Source organism: Chiroxiphia lanceolata, chromosome 6, assembly GCF_009829145.1.
Source record: "Chiroxiphia lanceolata isolate bChiLan1 chromosome 6, bChiLan1.pri, whole genome shotgun sequence".
In the NCBI taxonomy this organism is placed as follows: domain Eukaryota; kingdom Metazoa; phylum Chordata; class Aves; order Passeriformes; family Pipridae; genus Chiroxiphia; species Chiroxiphia lanceolata.
The window spans coordinates 3,571,305-3,594,961 of record NC_045642.1 but is presented as its reverse complement, the minus strand read 5'-3'; the positions used below and the strand labels follow the sequence as shown (position 1 = coordinate 3,594,961).

The 23,657-nt window shown below is 39.1% G+C and overlaps 1 protein-coding gene across 1 annotated transcript in view; it reads left to right on the top strand.

Annotated features, from left to right (window-relative positions):
* The window catches only part of NELL1 (neural EGFL like 1), a 287,217-nt gene that overhangs the window by 41,217 nt on the left and 222,343 nt on the right, over positions 1–23,657 (top strand). Inside the window, 2 exon segments of the mRNA XM_032691544.1 lie at positions 3,672–3,842; positions 22,415–22,511. Of these exon segments, the coding sequence (XP_032547435.1) occupies positions 3,672–3,842; positions 22,415–22,511 (268 nt within the window).

The window sequence follows — 23,657 nt, the reverse complement described above, 5'->3', positions numbered from 1 at the left end:
GAATGAGAGACTGTGGACAGACCTATTAAAAGCATTTGAATTCTATAACTGTGCAAAAGAAGCCAGCAGTAAATTACATGCTTAGCAAATAGGGAAGTTCTACTAGTGGGAGAATTTCAGCCAAGGTCATATAGTACTGCTGTTCCATAAACAGCAAGCTTTCTTAATATATGTGTTCTGAGAATTTCATCTGTCAAAACACCTGTTAGCTTTTGATCGTGCCTTTTTTTGAAAAAAAAAAAAATTACTATTGAGAAATGATGAATAAAACAAGAACCCTTCACTTGGTGCTAAGAAGTTGCCAAGTAGATTAATGTCTTGCACCTTTCTTTCTTGAAAAAGAAAGAGGGGGGTAGCAGGGGGCTAATTGTAGGACAAGCTGACACAGACTTCATGCAGAAGCAGAGATAGTCGTAATACTCAGGGATCTCTCCTGGGCTTTTGATATGGATCTCATGGCAGCATTGGAAGTTCACACGTGTCTACTGATGATACATTTATTCAGAGGGTCCCAGATGATGTTCTATTCCTGTGTTTTCTTTTAGTTCCTCACAAAATGCTGGAAAGTACCTACAAAATGCCCGTTAGAGATTAGTTAATTTTCCTACCTCTTGTACAGTAGTTTCTATTCATTTCCCCTCTCTCCTGTTTTACCTGTTGTTTTATAGCACATAAAAACTAGTGCAATGGCATTTCAAGTCAAAGATGAGATGGACATTAAAAAAAAAATCCATTTATTTTCTCTGGCTTTACTAATTATTTTCTCACAGATTGACGATTTCTTGCCTGAGTGTGTTTTTTCACTCATTTGTCTTCCATTCCACAATTTGCAAATTAGAACTTGGACACAGAGTTCTAATTTCCAGGAGTGAATGGCCTTTGTGTCATTGATTTCGAAGAGGCTTTCTTTCCCTCAGAGTCTGGTGGGAGGAGAAAAGAAAGGATGATGTTTGCTACTGAGGAAAGCTGTTTGCACATGACTTCTATTTTGGTAGAGAAAAGACAACTACATCTTCCACACTGTGAACATTGTGAAGTATGTGTGTAATCAAGGTCTCCATGTGAATTTGTGCATTTTAAAAAGAAAAATCAATGCAAGGGTGTTGGTTCACATTACCTTGTGGTTTTTAAATACTTGAGGTATGGTTGAGATATGCTGGGGTAATCCAGCTAGTTTCTGCTGTTGAGATTTTATAGACTGGTATTTGTGTGAGGGTAACTGTCTGTGATTTGCACTTCTTGAAGGGTGGTGAAAAATAAGTTTGTCTGCTGTCATCCTCCTTTCCTGCCACTGAAGAGGTAAAACATGGTGTTTTATACAGTCCTGTGGCACTTAATGCATTAGGTGTACATATATAAAAATATTAGCCCTTGCTATCACAGTAAAGTCTAACTGATCATTTCTGTGTTGTATAAATTAGTCAGGAGACTGACAACAAGTTCGATGCCTAAGCAACAAGCTGTTTTCAATCCTGAATTAACTATTGACACTAAAGCTTGTCAGATGAGAAGCTATGTTGCTTTGCAATTCCCTATGCTGTACAAATAACAGAGCACAGATGTGATTAAGTGCAGTATCTGACTGACCTTTCCAGGGTGGGACTGTTGCTTTTACATTAGCAAACAAATCATTATGAGGTGAGTGATTAGCTCTGTGGCTATTGGAGATTGTGAAGGATGACCACAGGAAGCAATTTGCTTCCTGCAACAGGAGCTCGTCTTGGTCTTGGGCTCTTAAGCTTCTGTGATCAACCATATAAATATATCTACATATATTTATGCAAGTACTTTGTGTATGAGAGGGATACTTGAATGTTATGTAGCTCTCCCTCATTTTTTTTTTTTTATGTTTTTTATCTTCCTTTTGTGCTTTTACAGCAGATGGCAAGTACAAATTGTTTAAGTATAACATCACTGACAGTGCTTGTCCTAGTGCTTTTCTGGCTTGGGAACGCCAGCAGCAGCATCTTGTGACCTGTTACTGAGCACCAGAATAAAATAATGAAAAAAATTCTCCAGATTTCTTGTGAATGTAATTTAGGTATTTTAATGGGCGATGGCTGTAGTTAATCAACATTCTGCTCTACTCTTTAGAAAACTCCTGTTTATCTACCTCCCTTGTGCCATTATGTGCATGAAACAGGCCAGTTCCTTCACAACACCAGCCTTCCTGATTTTATTCCACTCTGTACTGCCTGCATTTTATTTGTACCTGTGCCTGCTGTGTTTTTATTCAGTTTTGGTTTTGCCTTTACCTCCTTGTGTTTTCTACTTTGCCTCTTGAGTTTTTCATTCAGGTGACCTGATAACGCTCATATGTTGCACGAAAAACACTATGACAAGGCACTGGCAGGATTGAGTTTCACATTTGGTGAAGACTTACTGTCTTTGTGTTCCCCTTCCCCATCTGTTGGGATCTTTTGCACGTGTTTCCAGCTAGTGTTTTATCTCATAAGTAAGTTCCTCCCAAAGAACTCTGTTTTTCAGTTCCAAAAAGCCTCAACTTCACTGGTAAGGTCTGATTTTGAAGAAGAGCACAGACTCCGTGTAACTCCTGTGCACACAGGCTGTTGGGGTCTGTGCAGTGTTAAGAGGCTTGTGGGGAAAATGAAAATCAGCACTTGGATATTTGTTATTTTGTGTTGCATTTATTTTTTGGAAGTGGATTCCATAACTGTAATTTTTTCCTCCCTACCCCAAACTAGCACCTATCTTTCAACTGCCATGTTAAATTGGTGTTGCCCAGCAGGGAAAACATGACACTATATCTGGACAATCTAACATCTTCACTTGCTTGTAGAGTTATTTCTACTATAAATGGAGGTCCACCCTCTTTCTATATCCAGAGCTTCATTTTAGCAGGAAAAAGATTTGATATGCTGTAAATACTTGGTGAGGTCCAAGAGAAGCCTTCACTATTTACACGGTCAGTGTGCCCTGGAAAGGCTAAATTCATCCTAGAAAAAGACTTGGCTCCCCCCACATCTGTGTGAAGCCAGTTTGTCAGCTGTTCATGAGTATGACAACTGTCTGAAGGTTTTGATTGTTGGATTGTTTATGCCAAGTGTTGAGATGCCTAATCCAGCCAGGAGGTTCTGCTGTTCCACTGTAAAGCCAAATGATCATGGCAGTAACAATAAAAGTCAGAAAATGAGTGAAGCACAACTGCATGTAGGGGAGTCCTGAAAGTAAACCGTTGTTTGGTTTTTTTAAACTAGATTTGCAAGTAGTAAATACAAATTTAATGATTACCCAGAGTTTCTTAACTTAATGGCTTTTTGTTTGTTTGTGGTAGTGATATGTACAGTTCTTTATTTTTCAATTTCCTACAAATCTTGCACTCATGTAAAATATTTTGATGAAGAGAATAAGGCTTGGTTTCTTGTAGTTGAACCTGTTCTGTGGGTAAAAATACTTCAATTTCCTGGGCTAACAAATGGTACTTTGAGCTGTTTTCATCTAGTTGCTGGTTTCGTACTGCTTGGAATGCATAGTCTTGTCTCTCTACTTCTTTGAAAAAAATCAATTCGTAGCTAATCCATGCTGAGTAACCTCTTTAGATTGTGGCCTTCTATGTGGTGTTTGCTTAAAGATGAATTAAGAAGAAAGTGACAGAAACAGTGATTATATAAAAAAAATGCAGCTGATTCTTCTTTATGTTTTAAATACAGCTATTTTGAACTGGAGAGCAGTGGCCTGAGGGATGAGATCAGGTATCACTACAGCTTTAATGGGAAGTCAAGAACAGAGGTGTTCCCGTACCGCCTGGCAGATGGACAGTGGCATAAGATTGCTGTGTCACTTAGTGCATCCCATCTTCTGCTCCACGTGGACTGCAACAGGTAAGAAAATATGTCCAGTAACTTATATTTCTTTAAAAAATAATCTCTACTTACACACAGGAATAAAATTGGAAAAGGAGGTTTTGTTTTTTCTTTTTTTTTTAAATGTCAAATTCAAAAAGCATGCTCAACTGCCGTGGGATAAGAAAAGGAAAGCAAAGTATTAAAATGGAACAATTCATTGTGATTATGAACAAATGTGGAAAAGGTTGATTGCTGACTGGGGAGTATTAAATGCATCTCTGTAGTTTAGGCACTGGCTGATGTTACGTTTGCCTGTGATTGCATTTAAGTGTGATGGATTGGCGTGTGGTGAACTGCTTCCCTCAGCATACCTGAAAACTTGAAGAATAGATAGGTGCATCAGAGGCATTTTAATTTCATTTTACATAATCAGACAATGCACTTTTTACTGATTTTTCTATCTACTGCCTCACTTGGAAACTTCTGAGAAACCTGGAAGGTTCTTTTTGCATGTCTGGAAACAGTGCTTTTTATTTTCTGAGGGGTATTCTGTCTGTCATTGCACTTTTCCTTTAAAAGTTGTGAAGATTGTGAGATGGCATAATGCCAGGACTTCAAGGAATGAAAACCAGCAAACCTAGCATCTCTTCTCCCTAGAATCCATCTTGCCTTTGGACTTGATCTCACAATGTATTGTAGACTTCAAACTTAGTGGTTGATGAGCAGAGATCTTGAAATTGGCACTTTCAAAATGGTCTTTAGGACTGAGGAAAACAAACCATTGCTTTTGTGTCTTATTGCACTGAAAATAATAAAAAAATATCCTTTGCATTCAGTGAGAGGATCAGCATGTGCATTTTGGAATTGGGGCACTTAAATGGGCAGGCTGATGGTAGCAGATATTTTTATCTGAAGTCTTCATTTTTTTCAGACAGGCAGAATAAAGTTGGATGAGTATTATAGGAGTAGGCGGTTATTGGAACATTTGAAAGAGTTTAAATTTTGACCAAAGTAATTATGAGATACTGTTTTGAGAAGAATGTTACAACCATTTTCTGCATCTTCATTAACTACTGGAAAATCTAATCTGAAGGAATGTTGCTTATTGGATCCTTTTATTTGGACCTTAGAAGCAATTAAGTGCTTAGAGTAATTTTAATTTCATTGAGGCATGAAATCTACAATTTGTGAAGATTGTCCTCATTTCAGTGATTTGATTTATTTTTCTTACCCTTATTGTATATTTCTTACATTATTTCTTTGCTTACAACTTTATGCTTTTTTGTTAGTTTATTGATATACTGGGTTTTGGGATGGGTTTTTCATTATCTACTATGATATGTTTTTTATTTTTTTCCTTAATTTTTTTTTGTAATGAACAGCAGATGTGTTTTAGGGAGACCCTTTTTAACAGACTGTTTAGCTGACTACTTTCTTGCACAGAAATTGAAAAAAAGACAACACGAAACAACTGCCTGGTGCAGAATTCCATCCAGGGACAAGAGGACTGCACAGAGTCATGGTTGTGACATGATTTTCTTTACAGTAACAGGCAGAAATAGATAAATACAGTCATGGAATGAGCTGTGCTGTCATGTCAGGTGACAAATATGTACAGTCATCTCTGTCAGGGCCTGATCCATCTAACAGTGTCCCTTAAGGTGGTACATCTCAAGGTTGCTCCCAGCATAAATCCATGCCTAAAATATCTCTATTTGGCTGTGTATTTGTGGTATTTTATGACAACTCCTGTGGAAAAGTAATGGGAATAGTTCTGAAAGCATGACTTGAGGACAGATCATAGTAGAAGTTTAAATGAGAGGAAAGAAAAGGAAGTCTTTAAGTTCCTGACTCAGCTGTAGCATCACTGTTGAGTTAATTAGAGAGTTTAGTGAATGTTGGTGTTAGTTTCCTTTATTAAATCTTAACCCTTTATATCTTTGCACTCAGAAGAGAGTCAACATCTTGTTCATCTTGGCACTAGCACTTTCTGATGACACTGGTATAAATATCAGAGCTGTGAAAAAGAAGAGCAAGCCAATGAGGGGATACTTCTGAGCACTACTGAAACCCCTAAACCTGCTTCATCTTAGTGCCAGGAAAGCTGCTGCTGAAAGTATGCATAGAATCCAGTGTTGAGAGCTGGGGACTCTACATGTAAATGTCACCATGTTGGGCTGGTGTGGTGTCAGTGGCTCTGGGCAGAGTTCAGGATGCCTTATGAGAAGTGATGCTTCCACACAGTTAATTGAACAGGGAAAGAGGATATGACCCGTCTCATCTCCTGCAGACATTTGGTGTCATCAGAACAAGAATTTAGCTTAATGTGTACCTGTCTAGTTAAAGAAGTTCTCTGCTTTTTGTTTACTGTTCTTTCCCCTGTAAAACATAAAAGCAAAGCAAAGAGGAAAAAAAAATAAAATTGACCAACAAAATGAATCCCTTAGATTTCTACTGCATTTCTTTAAGGTGTTTGCAACATTGCTTCCTTACAGATATGCCTGAATTTGTATAAATGTGTTACTCCTTTTGTTTAGGGCTGTGGTAATATGTTATATATTTGGAAGGCTATTGTGAGCGAGTCATTTGTGAATGCAGTGTTAGTAAAGTTAAGCTGTATGTGAGAGTGCATTGAAAGTGCATTGGGGAAAATGCCACAACCTAGTTTTGCTACAGGATTTGTATTGTGATACTGAAAGCTGGTCTCTGGCCTCCAAAAACCTGCAGTAGATCAGAAAGCATTAGAGATGAAGCTTTGCATTTGTAAACAGATAGTCGAATCTACTTTTACTCTTCACAGCCTTGTTGCCCACATTACTCTGATTCGTAAAATTGCTTTGACATTTGATACTTGATTATCTTTTGGATTCAATTCAAAGTCAACTTTGTTTTTCAGACCTGGATAGGTTAGGGCAAAGTACTTGAGAACTGGTAAAAGCCTTTAGTGCTTTTAAGCATCATCTTTAAAACAGTGTAATTGCCTCTGTTCTAATGAGATATAATACCGTGGGGGAAGCATATGTATCAAAGGGGTATATTTGCCCAAGTGCATGTCCTCTTGAAGTCGGCTCCTGCTGCATCTTACTTGCTCCTTCAAGAGCAAGGAGTGAGAATTGTAGCTGAGTTTGATGTTACAGCTTGGAGCTGCTGGCACAGAAATCATAGAATCATATTTTGGGTTGGAAGGGACTTTGAAGAACATCTAGTTTTACCGCCCCTGCCATGGGCAGGGACACTTTCACTAGACTAGGTTACTCCAAGCACCATCCAACTTGGCCTTGGACACTTCCAGGGATGGGGCATCCACAGCTTCTCTGGGTAACTTGTGCCAGTGCCTTCCCCACCCTCACAGGGAAGAATTTCTTCCTAATATTTAATCTAAACCCACCCTCTTTTCAGTTTGAAGCCATTCCACCTTGTCCTATCACTTCATTCCCTTGTTCAAAGTCTCTCTCCAGCTCTCTTGTAGCCCCTTTAGATTCTGGAAAGTGCTATAAGGTCACCCCAAAGCCTTCTTTTCTCAAAGGCTACACAACCCCAACTCTCTCAGCCTGTCTCCAATGGAGAGAGAAGGAAGGTACCTTAGAGTCCGTACTGAAAACCTGTTGAATATTGGTGGACTCTTCTCACTGACTTGAAGAGCCTTTGTGCTGGGCCAAGACAGTGACCTCTAGTCAGTGATGTGTCTCAGAAAACTGACATAAGAAGCCGTGGCTGTACTTACTAACATGCTTTTAACTTTCTAGTAAGGTTCTGAAAGCTTAGAAAAATGAAAAGGCTGCATTAATTATAAATGTACTACTGATGCACAAGTAAAACCTATGCTGAAAGTAACATGGAAATTAAATCTCTTGCTGTTGGTGGGATCTGTGCTCTTCTATTCTAGGCAAGAATGGGTTGTCAGGGACCTTCTGGAGATTGAGCTAGAGCAACTGTGTCATTGTCAAAAGGTCCTTAAATAACCTGTGGTACTAAAGGATTAATATATAAAAAAATAAACTCTGCTATGTATCTTTCCAGCTTTGGTCTCTGTTCATACCTGCACTGAGATTTTCAACCCCAGGAGACTGTGAAGTCCTACAAGATCTGATGTTTGTCTTCTCTGAGAATTAGTTTCAGCTGTAGAGTTTTCAGCAGTAGAGTCTGTAGCATTTCCCATGGTACCTGCCTGTCCCCTGCGATGCTTGTCCCCTTCAACAGTGACAGCACAGAAATATGTTCCATTCAGTAGTGTTAAGAGTGAGAGGGTAGCATGGAGCCTACAATTTAAGAGATGGTAGGTACTGTATCAAAAAGGATTTATTGGTAATTTATTTACCAAATAGAAATTCCAGGTTGTTCTCATTGTGTTTGATTAGTCTGGGGAGGTAAGCTCGAAAGGTGTTTGCATTTTAAAAATTGTTTTATCATCAATCATATTGCTACAAAGGTACTCACCTTTTCAGACAGTGTCTGTATTCCTTTACTTGAACTCTGTCTGCAGGCATAGAAGGGAGAAAGGTGCTTTGATGCAAAAATTAATGTTTTTCCAGTGAAAATCTGTGCTAGAGTGCCTTTTGCTGTGAATACAGCCTGTGGTTTTGATGGATACTCTCGGCTGTTTGATGGAGGGGGTTGGTAAGAGCATAAGAGAATAGATTATAAAACTGGAGCAGGCTAGGATGTAGTCTCCAACTGAAAAAACATGTTGTCTGCTTCTTTTATGTTAGAACAGCACATTAGGGAATAAAAAATGCATGAGCAGTGAGAACTTTTTAATTGGAAAAATAAATAAATTAAAGTAACATCCTCCAAATATGGGAATCCAAGACCTCTGAGTTCTTATAAATAAGATATTCTGGCTGCTAACCTGAGGTTTTCAACTGATCTAAACAAAGTTCTGTGACTTTAATTAACGTGTAATAAATTTAAAGAAGGTTAAGGGATGTATTTTAAAGAGGGATTTGCTGCTTTAGTTACTGTAAAACACTTTCTCTTGAGAGAGAAAGTGGTGTGGTGGCAGTGTTATGCAGCTAGGTAATTTCCTCTCACTATTTGAATATGGTTTTGTGACCTAGATTGCTTCTCTGCTCTTTAAGCTGTAGCAGAAGCTGTCAGAGAAATGGTTACTTGGATCGAGTGCTATAATTGTGCATTACAGGTGCACCCAACTTCAGATCTGTGGTGTTGTGGATTGGAAGTTAATTTTCACCTGCCGGTTGTCCCTTTTGTTTGACAGAAAGGCTGGAAACTTTTTAGCATAAGAGAGATCTCCAGCTGGCACATCACATCAGCTGCCACCAGGCCTGTATCATTACAGTTAACTGCAAGGAAATGTTTGGGATAAATTCAGAATTATATTCTTTTTAAAGAAGTTTTTTAATAGCCAGGGGTTTTCACTGAATGGCTAATGCATCAGCAGAATGGTAGTATGGGTGTGACCAAAGGCTGAATCATGATCTGCTTTCACTTAGTCTCTAATTATGATGCGAGTTTATTGTATTTATCCTAAAAAATCAGTTGAATTATTTTGTATACTGCGCTGATGGAACTGGATGTTTTTATGAGTGTTTATGAGTATTTATGAAAGCGCTGAAAAAGTACTACAGAAAACATATGATAACAATGCATACCTTGAAGGCAGCCTGTACAGGTACTTGTACAGGTACCCGGAGCACTGTGCTCCAGCAGAGAGGCCTCACTTAGCTCCTGCTCAGTGTGGAATCTGCATCTGCCTCTGGTTCCTTTCAGGAGCTGATCCAGGTCAGTAGACCTGCTGATGTCAGTAGAAGCCATTCTCTAGGAGTTTGGTTAAGGGTCTTCAATAGGAGCTTGGGGCAGAGGTCTAGGGACCTGTGGAGCCAGAGTTTGGTAACTGCAAAGCCCAACTACTGCTGAATGTAGACTCAACAGTGGTTTTGTCTTTTTTTTTTTTTTTCCCCCCCCTCTTAAGTCAGAACTGGGGACTTGTAGTGCTTTCTGGTGAATTGTAAATGTTGATAGACAGGTTGATGCCTCCACGAGGGTGGGAATAATGTGTTATGCTTTACCATTGGCAACTTGCATTCCTTGTGATTTTATTTTCTGGGTGTGTCAGAGAGAGAGAATGGATGATGGTAGACAAAATAATCTGAAATCAAGACAGGCAAACCTCAAATGATTTAGTAATTTCCCAGAGGTGTGACTTAGGTTCATTATTGAATTCTCAAATATTTGTATGTTGGTCCAATATACATGTAGACATTTATTTAATATTAAAAGCAATAAACCCTTAAGTTGCTGTTGTTAGTTACAAAACCAGTCTCTGAAAATTTAGCCTGCATAGTTTCAACTGTATCTGGATATTTTTCTACAATTTTTTTTTTTTTTTCAGGGGAAATCTGCTGTTACTTGGCTCTGTTTTCTTTTTACTTGTTGGAGTGCTGATGGGGGTCATGTGTACAAAGATGTGATCATGGTTATTTGAGAATCAACAAAATAGAGCAAATGTTTTGAGCTTTTTCCTTTCAGATTATAAAAACAATTATCTTGCTCCAGCCAGACGGATTAACCAAGATCCAAGACGTAAATGAACTCTTCCATTTGAAGCGGTTAGCTAAACTCTGGAGTTTAGAACTACAAATCAGATAGGATAATACTGGAGCTGAATTGAAAAATACCAGTATAATTCTAGTTAAATACTTTTGTAAAAACATTGGACCTTTGCTAAAGAGCAGGTGAGAACCCCCCTGACCTATTCAACAGCTGACTTGAGATCTGAGTCTCCATATAGCAAATAGTACAGAGTCTTTCCAAATGATCTGAAACCTCCTGAGTGTGGTGGGGACTGAGAGGGAGATTGAGCAAACAGGACTGCTGAAGTCTGTGCAACCAGCCTGGAGTTTTATGAAGTGGGTTAGTGCTTGAGGTGTCTTTCTTTGGCCATTCAGAACAGCAATAACTCCCAAAAGATAATTCTTTTTAGAAATCTAATCTTGTCAAAATCCTCAAGTTTGCTGCAGGGAGGTGGAGACTGCTTGACTGCATTTATTACTACCCCAAAACCTGACAGTTCTCATCACTGCACGATTTGGTGACAGAGAAAACTGACAGCACCCTTAGGAGGGGTGGTGCAGGAGCAGTCATGCTTGTTCCTTGGGTGTGGGGAGCTGGAGGCATATGTGGTGCTCAGAGGTGGAAGGTGTCAAGGCCTGCAAACACCGTGATGTGACTGTCATGCCTCAGAGGTGTCAGGCAGTGGCATGGGTCTCACTGCAGTGGTGTAGTGTTCTCTCTCATATTTGCAGATGTAGCTGTGTAGGAGAGGTCTAGCCAGGCCTCCATGGTGTTCGGATGGTTCCTGCAGTGTTTAAGGGAGTCAAATAGGCTCAGCCCTGAGTGTGGGGACAGTGGAGTTTCTGGTTCTGTGCTGTGGGCACGAGCTGCTTCGCAAATATGCCAGTTGAGGGAATGGCAAGGGCAGTCTAGTCTCATGCTTCAGAAGGTGAGGCATTTCTGGGAATTGAGGAATGCTCCATTTCTACACAGACAAGTATTCAGAAAGCTGGTTGAAGTAGTTTTATAGTTTTGGTGGTGTAGGGTTTTTTATGGAAAAAAAAATCACATATTGGCCTCTGCTTCCATTTCAAATATCTAATGTTATGAAGAATCATTGTTGTGATCTGTATTAGCAATGTAATGATACATCCAAGGAGCAGTAAGGAGAAAGATGACAGTTTCATCCTCAGTATAGGATCAAGATAACATGCAATTTCCAGTCCTATAACTTATTCTTATATCTGAGACCAGTCAGTAAATGAAAGAATCAGCTAATGCTGCATTACTTAATTAAGCTGCAATTTTAGTGGCATTCTCATCAGCCTGTCAGTAGTGAAAGCAATTAACTAGCACTGTGCCAGCTAAGGCAACTAGAAGGACTTCCTCAGCCTGAGCTAAATTTCTGATTGTCACACCACCTTAAACTCTGCTGAAAGGTGTTCTGTGCAGCATCACTTGGGGACAACGCTGGCCCCAGTGAAGCCTGAGTGAGAACGTTCATTGACTTGAGCAGAACCATGCTTTCACCTCCTGTGTGTGTCAGATGTGAGAAATATGCTGTCCCTGGAGGGTGCTTTTCTGCCTGTCTGCTGGCAGTTTCCATCTAAACTTAATTTTAGAACCAATATAATGGCTTGTTCTATGTTTACTCTGTGTTTCGTACACCTCCTCAGTCATGGCCAATTAGTTATTATGGAGAGAGTGCAATGTTGTCTTTCAAACTCCCAAGACTAAACCAGGCAGTTGAAAAATGCCATGGGAAAATGGAGATGTGGGTTATCCGATGAACCTGCGAGAACAGCTGAGGAACATGGAATGAGCTGGCTCTCCGTGAGTGAGTCCTCCCTCTCCCAGTGGGTAGTGGGGAGGAGTGGCAGCTCTCGGGAGAGCAGAGTGCCATTGCACAGAGCTGAGACAGCACTTCTGGCAGGGCTTTGGCATGAGCGTGGCAGCCAAGGCAAAGTGTGCGATCCTCAGCCTGCAGTTGCCTTCAGTCACTGCAGGAAATTGGCTCTGGAATATGGATGAGGTTATTTTATGATTACATACAAATCATTTAGTGATGACATGAACCCCTTGATGAGATGATCCTACGATGAGATACCCCATAAAGCAATTAACTTCTCAGCAGATGCATTTCTGGAGGGGGGGAAGAACCTGTTTAATAGAAAGGTTGCTTGTGGCTGGCTTGATTTTAAATTTATCTTTTGCAGGAGTGCAGAAAGGAGTCAGAATCAAAAGCTCGATTCTTCTTGCAATTGCACCTGTCTTATTTTACTGGGTAAATTAACTTTGGGGTTGAGAGGAGCATGAGACAGGAAAGACAAAAATTGCATATATTTTGTGAAGAATATATGTTTGGAAGCTGTAAACTCACTGTGCTTCAGGTTCTGCTGTAACTGCCAGCTGTGAAGACCTGTGTGCTACAGGGACAAGGACTGGCCCATCCCTTCTATAGAGCAGGCAGATGTAATAAAAGCAAAATTTCAGCACTGCCAGTTCTCACTCAACAAATGCCTTGTGACAAACCCCAAAAGCAATATTAGATTTTTTTTTTTATTAATTTATTTTTTCATGACAAATTGGAGATTATATAAGCCATGTAACCATGGTTTTACCTCTTTGGTCTGGTAGAATTTTATTTTGGCGTTAATTTTGCTGCAAGACATTAAGTATCAGTGCTTCTTTCTGCCATTACTCTGATGCACATTTTTACCCTTTTGCTTTCTGATGCAAGATAGGCCTATTTGTTTACTACTTGTTTTGCAGATATTTTAATATAATTTTTAAATCTCATATGTATCTTGCTCTAAGGGCTTCTTGCTTAATTTGTGGGAGAGGAGCTTTTCTTTTTAAATCTTGAAAAAATTCATTGAATTAATTTCTTCCTCTTATTTCTAGAATCTGCTTTTAATTGCTGAGACTTGGTTTGCTATTTGGCATCTGGGATGTACTCTGAACATTTAGTTCATCTGAGATGGGCTTTTGGTATGATATTTGGTATGATAACAAATGAGTGTGCTGTGCTTTTAGTTTTCTTGTTAACCGATTGCTTTATTCAGTGTTCTGGTCTAGAACCTGGGCTTCAAAGCTGGGTGAGGTTAAAGGGTGCCTTTTAGTGACCCTGTGAGTTTTAGATTGTCCTCATTTGTAAGTGTAGTGACTGTAGTGGATACTTGTGTGCATGATAAAAACCCTACAGCTATATGTTTTATGCTCTGGGAATCAGACAGTGATAGTTACTCACAAGTGGTAAAAAGATGCCAAAGTAACTTTGGAGAGTCAGAAATTTGTTTGAAAAGTGGTATTTGATCCATGTAGCTCTCAACTCTATATTGAGATGTTTGAAGGTAAGTAGCTGTTTCCTGGAAAAACAAGGCTTTGTCTCACATAGCGGTTATTTGGGAAGACAAATGCCATAACTCCAAATGTCCCCATTCCCTTTCTCCTTTGGCCCAGCTTGTATTGCTAAGTGTGATGTCACATGGAATGGGATATTCCTTGGGTCAGTTGGGGTCTGCTGTCCTGGCTGTGTCCCCTCCCAGCTCCTTGTGTACCCCCAGCCCACTCACTGGTGGGGCAGTGTGTGGAGCAGAAAAGACCTTGACACTGTGTAAGTCCCGCTCAGCATTAGCTGAAACATGGGTTTGTTATCCACAAATCCAAAATATGGATTTGTTATCCACAAATCCAAAATATAGCACCATACCAGCTGCTGTGAAGAAAATTAACTCTGTCTTAGCCAAAAGCAGTACAGTTGCCAAAGCTGAGCAATGCAATAACCATTTGGGTATCAAACTACCTGTCTTGATCTTAAAGGTCCCACTTTGGATCCATCACAGGTAAGACACAGTTGACCTCATAGTTTGCCATAATTCTTTTTCCCTGCAACTCTTGAAAAATCTTAAGCAAACAGCCAAATTTCTATTTCTGCTTAGAGTCTGACTCAACCTATTTTCTGGGTTTTTTTGCACTTTCAGAACTGCTTGTTTTAATGAAGATGGGTAAACACTGCAGTCTTGTAGACAGGCTGTTAGGCTGGAGCTTAGACACTCTTAAGACTGTTATTGTCAGGAACCGTTTGTGTCTGTTTTGTCATTTGCAGAGTAAAGGTCGTAATATTGACCTTGTTTGTAAAGTTTTGGAATCTACCTCGGGATCTCCAGCTGAAAGACACTACACAGGTATAGTACTCTGAGAAAGAAGGATTTCTGCCCTTCACTGTTGTCATTCAGTGGGTCCTGTCTTTACTTTGAATCAATAATGGTACTTGGTTTTAGTTTAGTGCTCAAGAAGTACTGCTAAAATTCATTGATAACCTTGTAGGAAACTGAAAAACCTACTGTGTTTTGTGAGGAAAGCCCCACACAGGCAGATAATATATCTGTGAATTTACCTTTATTCCATTTATATGTGGAGAATAAACCCTCAAACCTGACAGTGAAATGTGCTCTTCTAACCATCTTTACTTGCATTTGTTTAATTTCCTCCTGTGTGTTATAGGGTCTCCAAAGTTAGTTTGAATTTCTTCTGAATGAAAAAAAAGAGATTTTTTTTTTATCAGTTATATTTAGATAAATTTTTATTTTATATTTTTATTTTCTTATTTTATTTTAAATTTAAATTTGTAGTTGAATTAATCAAAGTGAAAATAGAGTACATTAACTTAATCTCTGTGATTGTACAGGAAAATCAATGGAATCATTTGGCTGACAGAGCTTGAAGAGAACTGAGCATGCACTCCTGAGTCTACTACCTAATATCTACTATTACTGGACACCTCCTATTTTTTTTTTTCTCCCAGAGCTGAACAATAACTTTTGATTAAATAGTTGGCAGTTACTATGTATATTCAAAGATTAATAAGAAAAGGTTTCCTTCAAACCCCAAGATTTTAATCTAAATTGCTTTCCTCTGTTAAGTGATTGTGAACTCCTATACTATGACAGAGGAGATAGCACAAAAAACCCCAAAATTTCCCTCAATTTATTTTTATGAAACCACACACTGGAAACTGAATGAATAATTCAGTTAAAGTTGCTCCAGAACTGAATGCATGTCAAATAATGCATCCTATCTGTAAATACTATCAAGAAAATCCAATCACATTGGAATTGACACATTTTCATAGGGAAGCATATAGAAAATGGGTTGAAAGAGAAATATGTAAAGATATCCTAATATTTATTTTTAAAATCAGTTCTTAATCCTTCTGGAAGAATAGATATAAATACAAATGCCAATATTGTATCCTAAGGCTCAGGACTGATATAATCAGTTTCTTCATGGAGCTGAGATTCAGAAAACATGTTGGACAAACTCTTCGAAGCAGCTGGTTATTTTTATACAATGGGTTGTGTTAGGAGGCCTCTCATTTGAAATTTTAGGTTCACTGAGTTTTTGAAGGTTCATCCAGAGATTAGCAATGGTCAAAGGTGGTCAACACCTCTGCAAATTAGATTAGGAGAAAGACTGATGCAAAACACGGGGGAACATCTTTCTCTCCTCTGACTTTCAGACATTGACAGTGCTATTTCAAAGACTGCCATGAACAGAACTTCTCCATACCCATCACTGTATTGAAGGATCTGAAGATCCAGATGGATGTGTACAGGGTAATGAATGGTTGCAAGAGTGACAGTTTTGAGGATCAGGCTTTGAATTGCAAAAGTCTGTTTTGATGATTCACCCTGGTGTCAGGAAGGGCTCCTGTGCAGCTGTTGGAGGGGCCTTCAGAGAGTGATTCATTTACTGTAAGATGAATCACACCCTAGAAACACTTAGGTCTCCTCATTAAATGAGTCTAGAGAACTAGCTCAACTGTAAGCATAAACTTTTGAGACATTTAAAACTGGGTGTGATGAAGTCATAACACCTGTTCTCTGCATGGAAATTTATAGCTTCAACAGAGTACCTATGGCAGCCATATCAGGAAAAAAAAGGCCTGTTCTTGCATTCATAGAGACCAGGGACTGAGAAAGGAAGTTCTTGCCATGCCTCAGCCACAAGGATATTTGGGCTGCAGCTATTAGTTTCTGAAGTGTACTGCTAATAAACTAATGCTGAGAAAACTGCCCTGTCTGACCATCCAGCAGCTGTTCTGGCAGTCACACCCACACCACCCGGGCTGCGACTGGGGCCTCTTCACAGTGGGCAGCTCCAGTGAGCTGATGAGTGCCCTGCCTGAATCCCTGCACACACCACACTCATGCAGTCAGACCAGGTTTCCCTACCAGATTGACCCCAGGTTTCCCACAGCAGGGTCACAGAAGTCCAGATCCTTCAAATACTTTAATCTTGGTGCAATAACTAAATAACAAAATAGCAGCTCAAGCTGGGTGCCTTTGAGGAGGGACCCCAAGCAAAGGAAACCCTGGGCTTTTATATTTTCATAAGTCTAAACCTGGTTCAAGCCCGATTAATGCAGTTTAGGGCTGTGTGTGTGTTCACAGATTTCACAGAATATTCTGAGTTGGAAAGGACCCATGAGGATCATTGAGTCCGACTCTTAAATGATTGGCCTGTCCAGGGGTCAAACCCACAACCTTGGTGTTATTAGCACCATGCTCTAACCAAGTGAGCTAATTTTGGGGTTTTCCTATCTAGCCTGCAAATTGGAGAAGGCATATTCCTATATTAGTAACCCATTCATATTTTAGACCTGAAAGAATTTGAAAATGTCATGATTTGGTGTGCTGCTTTGTAGTGACTGTTGAATTGCACTTTATTTTATTGTTCAGAATTTTAGGCAGTTGAACCTCCTGATCAGTCTATGTTGGCTGATGTGCTCTAATGTGAGCAGACATAAAGTTTATTTTCATGTTCTGCTAAATATTTCAGTAATTTTGAAAATGCTTCTGGCATGGCCAATACTGTCTGTGTGAAGTAGAGCTGCATCTCCACAAAAGTGGAAATACTCTCCTAGTGTTAACTTCTGGTTTTAAAAGTTATGTGTAAGAAATCGTCTTCACTGCAAGAGACAATTCTGTCATGTTTTTTCCAGAGGGAGTGTGACCCACTGTGTAAGGCAGCTAAACCTCAGTCATGCTTGGTCTAATGGCTCAGATCTTGGGGAAAGACTCAGTCTTTGTGATCTTGGTTAATCAGTCTTTCTGTGTTTCAGTTTGCACATGTGTAAAATGAGGATATTTCCCTATTCTACCATCATGTATTATATACATATACATTAAACTGTTGTATATTTACACATTCTAAAGATGCTAAAAATAATTTATATTGAATATGTGGAAGGGAACTGTCTCCTTGTCCAACAGAGCTTGATTTCTAGACCACTTGTTCTTCTGTGCAGAGAAGGTTGTGTGTATGTGTATTAGTGTGCAAATATTTTAGATATACCTCCTTTCAGAAATTCACTGATTATTTTATAGATTTTCTATTTTCTGCATATTGTCTTCATTATGGCAGAGATGCCTTTTTGGATTGAGTCCTCGAGAAAGGTGTTCCCGAGGATTGCATAAGAATATTTAATAAAGTGTGCAGATAGGGTAGAGATATGGATACAAAATACAAGAATATCATGGGTATTTGTCTACTAATAGATGTTTTTCTTACTACATTTTGGTAAAAGGATGAGAGGTTAGTGAATGTATTCTGAGCATGAACATTTCAAGACAGTAGGATTGGTTCATTGTTATTACTCCAGTTTTATGGTTTAGCTTCTTTGAAATATATCAGCATAAAGTAGGGGCAAATCAAGCTTTCTTTTGGGAAGTGAATGCAGCAATCATAAATCTGAAAGTCTGAAGTATGTAGTAGAGCTTCCATTAACCTGGAGACCTGGATCTCCTCATGTTGGAGGGGCTATTCAGTCTGCAGTAGTTTTAGTGACCACAGTTCCCTGGAGTCCTCTTTCTGAGCATTCCTTTTCTTGTGAAGTGTATTGCACATTTCTGTGTCGGTATCAAAGCCAAATGTATTGAAAACTGTTCTCCAAGGAGCTCTAGAGCAGCACTTCATAAACTGGAGGGTGTATATTTAGCTATTCATATGCCAGATACAAGTATTGGTCAAGCGGGTGTAAGCCATAGAAGGTGACACACCTCAGCCCAGAAAGCCAAGCAAGGGAAAGTGAGTGATGTGGAAGCTTAATGTAGCTGCAAAAAAAGAGGATTACTTTGTTTCTATTCAGCAAAATATTTTTTCAGCCTGAAAACTACTTTCCTTCCAAAGAAAACCAGTACCGGAAGGGAAGCAGAACAAGGGTTTTTCCCACTTCACAAGCAATAATTATAAGTGAACCTCACCTTTAAGTAGTAACTTTTCTAATTGCACTTTGAATATATTAGCGAATGTTCATGCTTTATGGGTTTGTCTAAGTATGGAAGCCCCTGGAAAAACCACCTGAATGACCACTAATATTTGATAGATTTGCAATGTACATGCATGAGTAGTGCTAACTTATGGGTAAAACCTATTCCCAATTACTAATGCACGTGCATTGTAATTATTTGTATTGACAGGCTGTCTTCGATACCCATGAAGTCCTTCTCCTCCTCAAAAACCTTTTCTAGGAATAAAGCACTGCTTACCATGTTTTTGTGATTTAAACCGGAGCTTGGCAGGCAGGAGATGGGTCCAGTTCCTGGCTCTGCTCCCACTGTGCCTCAGTCAGCTCTGCTGGCTATCGACTGCTATTGTGTGTAGCTGGTGAAGCCCTGTTTGCTGAGGTTTGAAAAAGTTTCATCCGTGTAGTTCTAGTATTATTTTGTTTAGCTGTTTTACAGCTCTTTAGTGTCTTCCAATCTTACTGGAATTTTAATTCTTTTTCATTGAAGAAACAGTATATGGTGAACCATGTTCCTTGTCAGTTTTTGTTTATTGTTTTCTTTGGTTTGATTTGTATTTTTTTGGCTGATGTGCTTTTGACCCTTTCATTTCCCAATAGTATAGAGGGGCTGATAGGATTAGCAATAAGCTGTGTGTAGCTTGCTGGGGCTTTTTTTTTTGCTAGTGTTTAACAGTGTACAGTAATAAAGTAAGTTCACATTGTTTGTAAACCAGATAGTGGCAACCCAAACATGTTTTGACATAGGAAGATAATCAAGGACTAATTTACATCTCATACCTTCTCTTGAATCCTGAGCCTGTTACTCCATGGGCAGATCTTATGAGAAGAAAACAAACCAGTCTTTCAGACATATGTGGAATAAGGCACAAACCAAGCATTAATTAATCCCTTAATTTAAGGTAAATACCTGCTTCAGAAATGTAATTCAAATTAGGGTAGAACAGTAGAGGAATATGGGAATCCTGAGCTTTTGTGTCCTGTGAATGGCACTTTAAGAGCCTCTGGAAAGAAGGTTGATAGAGCCCTTTCCACATAGGTTGAAAGACTGTTAAAAAATCAGAAAAGATAAGCCGCTTCAGTCTCTGATTTGTCTTCCTTACTTGCTATAGTTGAACTGTCATATAACAATGTCAGTTAGGTTTTGATATTTTTTTTATATGCAATTGCACAGAGATACTGTAGAGTATCTTCATCAACTTTAACTAGGTCAGGTGAATAAAAATCAAATATTCTCAATAAGTAGTGTTGTTGAACTTGGTCAGCACTGGGATTTTATCTGTTAGCAGAAACGGAGTTCTTTCATGAATATTGACTAGTCTTTAGGAGATGAGAAATTTCACATTTCATTATTAACCAAAATCATGAATAAAGTTGTGTTATATATACAAAGATAAATTCCTAATATGAAAGTGCAATTCAGTGAACATGCTCTCAAGGAGCATATCAATTTTGGTTCCTCGTTCAGAATTTTGCAGCAGTTTGCATCTCAGTAGATTTTGCATGAGGTGCGGCAGAAGAAGTCTATTTACACTTTAAAATATTGATAGAGATAGTACATGCAAAATTCCTATAATAAACTTCATCAATAAAATTAATAGTATTAGAAGAAGTCTTCTGAGTCCTGTATTTGCATTCTTAAGCTGTAATTTTCATGTAACTATTTTGTTTTAGGTTTAAGATTTTCCTTGTTTTTTCTCTTTAAAAAAATAGTATGTTGCTTTTAGTTTTATAGATTGCTTCCATTTGGTTTTGACAAATGGTTTACTGCTTTCTTGATAAGCAAAAGAGGGTGGAATACATGACTCTTTGTACTTTGGCATAAAGAACTTTATCAACCTTTCTGGAAGTTCTTTATACTGGGATGTTATTCTAGGCCTCTGCAAATATATGAATTTTCCAATAATGTGGTATGTTGGGTTTGACCCCGGCTGGACACCAAGTGCCCATCGCAGCTGCTCTGTCACTCCCCTCCTCAACTGGACAGGGGAGAAAAAAATGTCACGAGAGGCTTGTGGATCGGGCAGGGAGAGATCAGTCATAGGCAAAAAAGACTTGGGAAGTTAGTTGCATTTCTTACCAATTAAATTAGAGAAATGAGAATTAGAACACCTACCGTTCACCCCTCTCTTCTTCCTGTGTTTGTCTTCATTCCTAATTTTTCTCCACCTCCTCCCCTCAAATGACACAGGGGGATGGGAAATGGGCTTGCAGGGGCACAGCTTGCCTCCCCATGGTCTTTACCACAGACTACAGCCCCTCCTCCCCCTCCTTCTGCACTGCCCTGAGTGTCTCGTGTTCTCACTCCTCCCTCTGGATGCAACTGCTCTTGTGCAGTAACTTTTCCTCCTTCTCAAATATGTTTTCCCGGAGGTGTTACCACCATTCCTGATGGGCTCAGCCTTGGCCAGTGGCAGGTCCATCCTGGAGCCTGACTTTGGCTCTGTTGGAGATGGGGAAAGCTTCTGGCACTTCTCACAGAACAAAACCTTGCAATGCAAACCCAATACCCGTGGCAATTTACAGTGTGAAAAACGAATGATTACACTGGTGAACCTGTGCTAGAAACACTCAGAGTGGAATTGGGAAGATAACCGTGCAATGAGTGGGGTTGATTGTGTTTTTCTTTGGTGTTTGTTTTTCATGTTTGTTTTAAAGCTGTAGCTTTAAAGAAAAATAATTTCACCACAGATAATTTCACCTCTTTAAGCTGAAGGTCTTGATGTGTTCAGAGTCTTTTCTGTTGGCTGTCACGCTGGTGTGATTACACAGCAATACGTACTCCCTGTGAGCTGGATAGTAATGGAAACAGATTTCATCATCCTCTCAATAATCCTGATTAAGCATGCTGGTTTTGTTATGGAGCAGTGAGTTCATGGCTCCCTCCAATGTGACATGGCAATACGAGAATCCAAGGTCAGTAACTCTGGCCTTGAATTTTTCATGTTCTGAAATGATGATATCATTGTAGTGGTCTGTGTTCCTGGAAGAGTTGTTATGGAAACTTCATTGCAGCTTTTCTAAAAATAAACGAACAACCCCCCAAGCAAAACCTTTTTCAAACTCCAAATACTTCGTTGATTTAAAAATTCTGTCTTACAACAGTTTTTCGCGAATTAATTTCCGAAATTCGGTATGCAGATTGCTGCAGTCATGTACAAATTTATGGGGTACATAAAGGTTGCTTATGGAGCTTGTATTACTTGCTGCTATTGTTGGATGCCAAGCATATATAAAGAGGTCCCATCCTGTGCCAGACCTGTGCTGGTGACAGACACCAGCTGGATGGGCAGTGGTGGCACCACACGTGAGCGCCCAGGCTGAGTGAATTCTATGAGGGGAGAAAGGTCCATGTGCAAGGATGCATAACACAAATCAAGAAGAAAAGGAAGCCATGGGAGTAGTGTAGTAGTGTGGAATAAAGTTCCTTTGTGAAGTCCATTCAGAATTCTAACCAGCCTGAAATTCCCAAAGGGTTGTTGGATCTGGTTGGATCTTCTGTATGATTGTATGTTTTCTCCAGGGTGGATGGTTGAGTTTGAAGGACATCCCTAGACTAGGACGGTCCTATTTTATTATTTTGCCTACTATGGTGGGTGCTTTTAAAGTTCTAATATACTTTCTTCATCACTATCAATGATATGTATTTTGTTTAATATTGGGGTTTAAGTTTTTTTTTTTTGGTTCTACTTTCCATCTTTATTGTATACTGATTCTGAAAGTTTTCAGAGGAAAAAGACAATTTGATGGCAAAACTCAAAATAATGGCAATGTATTCCCTCTACAGGATTTATGAACGTGTCATTGATCCCCCAGAAACGAATTTGACACCTGAAAGCAGTTTATGGCTTGGACAGAGAAACAGGAAACATGGTTTCTTTAAGGTAAGCACTTATGAAATGACATATGAAGAAGAAAAGCAATAGTCAACAAGATACTTCCACTTAGTTATCTCACACTCATGAAATATGAACTGTAGAAACAGCGGACAGTTGGTAAACAGCTTGTTTACAAAGTAAAAGTTTCTGATATTTATTCCAGTTTTGGATGATAAGGCACGTACAAGTGTTTATGTGTGAAAGGAGTCTATAGTGCAGCAATAGGCCAATCTGCCTATCCTCAATCTGGGCATGGATTTGTTGCCAAGGGCGATTTACCACCCACTCGGTTTCCCTTTGAAGCTGTCAGTTCCTAAGACAATTTTACAAGTTGCCTTTTTCTGAGGACCTCTCCTCAAAGTCCCCAGATTTTAACAAGCTAGGACAATTATTTTATGCTAAAATTGTTTCAGCATAGCAACTAACAATTTTAATTGGAGACAGAGGTAAAAGCTAACTTTTAAGTTAAATGATGGTCTGAGAGTTGCTCTGAACCTGGACTACATTTCATCCTCCAGCAGCTGAGCTGTCACTGGGAGTGGAATTGATAGCATTATTTATTCTACAGCTGTTGGTTTTTACCTCAGCTGCTTCCCACTATTCCACAGATGGTAACATATGTTTATAGCTACATGGGGAAAGGAAGAAGTTATATTGGAGTTGCCTATCTGAATCTTATTTTATGCAGGGAGTCAGAGCCTCAGAACTCTGGGATATTATATATTTGCAAATTAATATTTCTACGTGTTAACACTTTGGAAACAGCAGGGTAGCTAATGATATGGTAATGAACTGACAATTTTTATTGATCGTAATGAATCCGACAAGTGCCTTACTTTGCTTTATGCATGCCTGAATATTTAACCACTTTCTTCAGGGCAGAAGTAGAATTGGTTGTGGTTTTTTTAATCCTGCTTGCGAGTTTCAAAAGTCTTATTTTTTTACTTTACTCATTGCAAAAACTTGGGATTTTGCCAGTTTGTAAAGAGTACACATCTCTTTCCATATTTTTACATGCTCAGCAGGACCTCCCTTTTTTTTTTTCAAAGCAATTTGTTTCACTGTTTTAGCATATAAAAAAATAGATATATTTTCCTTAATGTGTAAACAGAGATCTGCAGGGAAATAAGAGCGTTAAAAAAGAATTAGCAT